Consider the following 1,340-nt stretch of genomic DNA (forward strand, 5'->3'; position numbering starts at 1 on the left):
CCAACTGAGATATGAAGGTCTTTGTTTTGGTTTTTTTCTTTACAGGATCCTTGGAACACAGGCTCATGGAGTATACAGTGTTTGTTCTTCAGCCTAACGTCTGAACTCAAAACATAAAACAAAACACATTAGAAACATTAAAAAAATTGCCAAGCTCAGTCTGACATGCTTATGAATAGCTTTCAAAGCACAACACCTTTGACTGGAACAGGATCCCATCTGAGAGCATCCTAATGTTCTATCGTGAACTACAGCATCTTCAGAGAGTCCACAACGGAGCTCTTTCTATTTCCACAAACACTGGAAATTTCACCCATTGCATGATATAATGGAAAAGGTGATTGATTTTTTTGTTTGTTTTCTTAAAAGCTTTTTCTACCAGTCACAAATTAAAGTAAATAATAGCTTATTTGCAAAAAAAGGGTAGCTACCTATACCTTGAAGTTGAAACCTCCCCTTCTCCCCAGGGGGCTAGAGAAGCATTTGTTCTGTTGATGGCTACTGCCTACCATTTTCAAAGTCTGGGAAATACACCTTCACCAAGGCTTTTGAAAGTTCCTTAACAGAACGCGCTGGGTGAGACCACTCCACTGCTCTTTAATATACTTAGTCTTCAGACCTAAGTGCTTTTCTTTCCCTCTTTTTCCAAGAGACACCCAAAGCGTGCAAGTCCCAGCCGACGCGCACGCTAGCTAGTTGTCCGAATGCAAACTGCTATGCTGAAACACCAGAAAGGTGAAACATCCCACTGCTGCAGAGAGAAGCCCGGATACTTACGTTCGCTGGGAAACACACAGACATTGGCTTCTTGTAGCTGTTCCAGAAGCAACTCCTTAACACGATTTCAGCTGCAGACTTCAGGCAAGCAAGCTGAACAATGAATGGACGAACAGATGGACCCGCGATGTCTTTGCTTAACCTATTACTGAGCGGACGCGGAGCCAATCACGACCCACAGAGCTCACAATTAGTTGGCCAGGCAGATGCAAGGCAACCTCCCCACCCTGCATCAGGTTCGGAGGTTTCTAAGATAAGCAAGTTGATGTCATTCTCAGGGTCTGCCCCGGGCAGCATGTGTATTAACGAGGGGTGTGCAGCAACAATAGGCCATACAAAGGAGACTAGCAGGCAGCTGCTGTATGAGAGCCAGAGTCATTAGGGAGCAGGCTGCCAACAAGAAGCACCTGGCTTGGGCAGACTTCGGCTTCTCCTCATTGTTTCTAATTCACGAAACAAAGAAAGGAATTATTTTTAAGTAGTAAAAGTTGGGAGTTCCTATTAAAATATATCAGTCTTAAGGAATATAATCCCTTCTATTATGGAAACAACAAGTTCTTTGT

The 1,340-nt window shown here is 43.5% G+C and overlaps 1 protein-coding gene across 1 annotated transcript in view; it reads right to left on the minus strand.

Moving 5' to 3' along the window:
- Positions 1 to 855, minus strand: part of ZC3H12C (zinc finger CCCH-type containing 12C) — a 24,205-nt gene extending 23,350 nt beyond the window's left edge. Inside the window, exon 1 of the mRNA XM_010134904.1 lies at positions 778 to 855. Within this exon, the coding sequence (XP_010133206.1) occupies positions 778 to 801 (24 nt within the window). The 5' untranslated portion in view covers positions 802 to 855. The remainder of the gene's footprint in view (positions 1 to 777) is intronic.
- Positions 856 to 1,340: the final 485 nt, after the last annotated feature.

The sequence above is a fragment of the Buceros rhinoceros genome, unplaced genomic scaffold, assembly GCF_000710305.1.
Source record: "Buceros rhinoceros silvestris isolate BGI_N320 unplaced genomic scaffold, ASM71030v1 scaffold1644, whole genome shotgun sequence".
NCBI lineage: Eukaryota > Metazoa > Chordata > Aves > Bucerotiformes > Bucerotidae > Buceros > Buceros rhinoceros.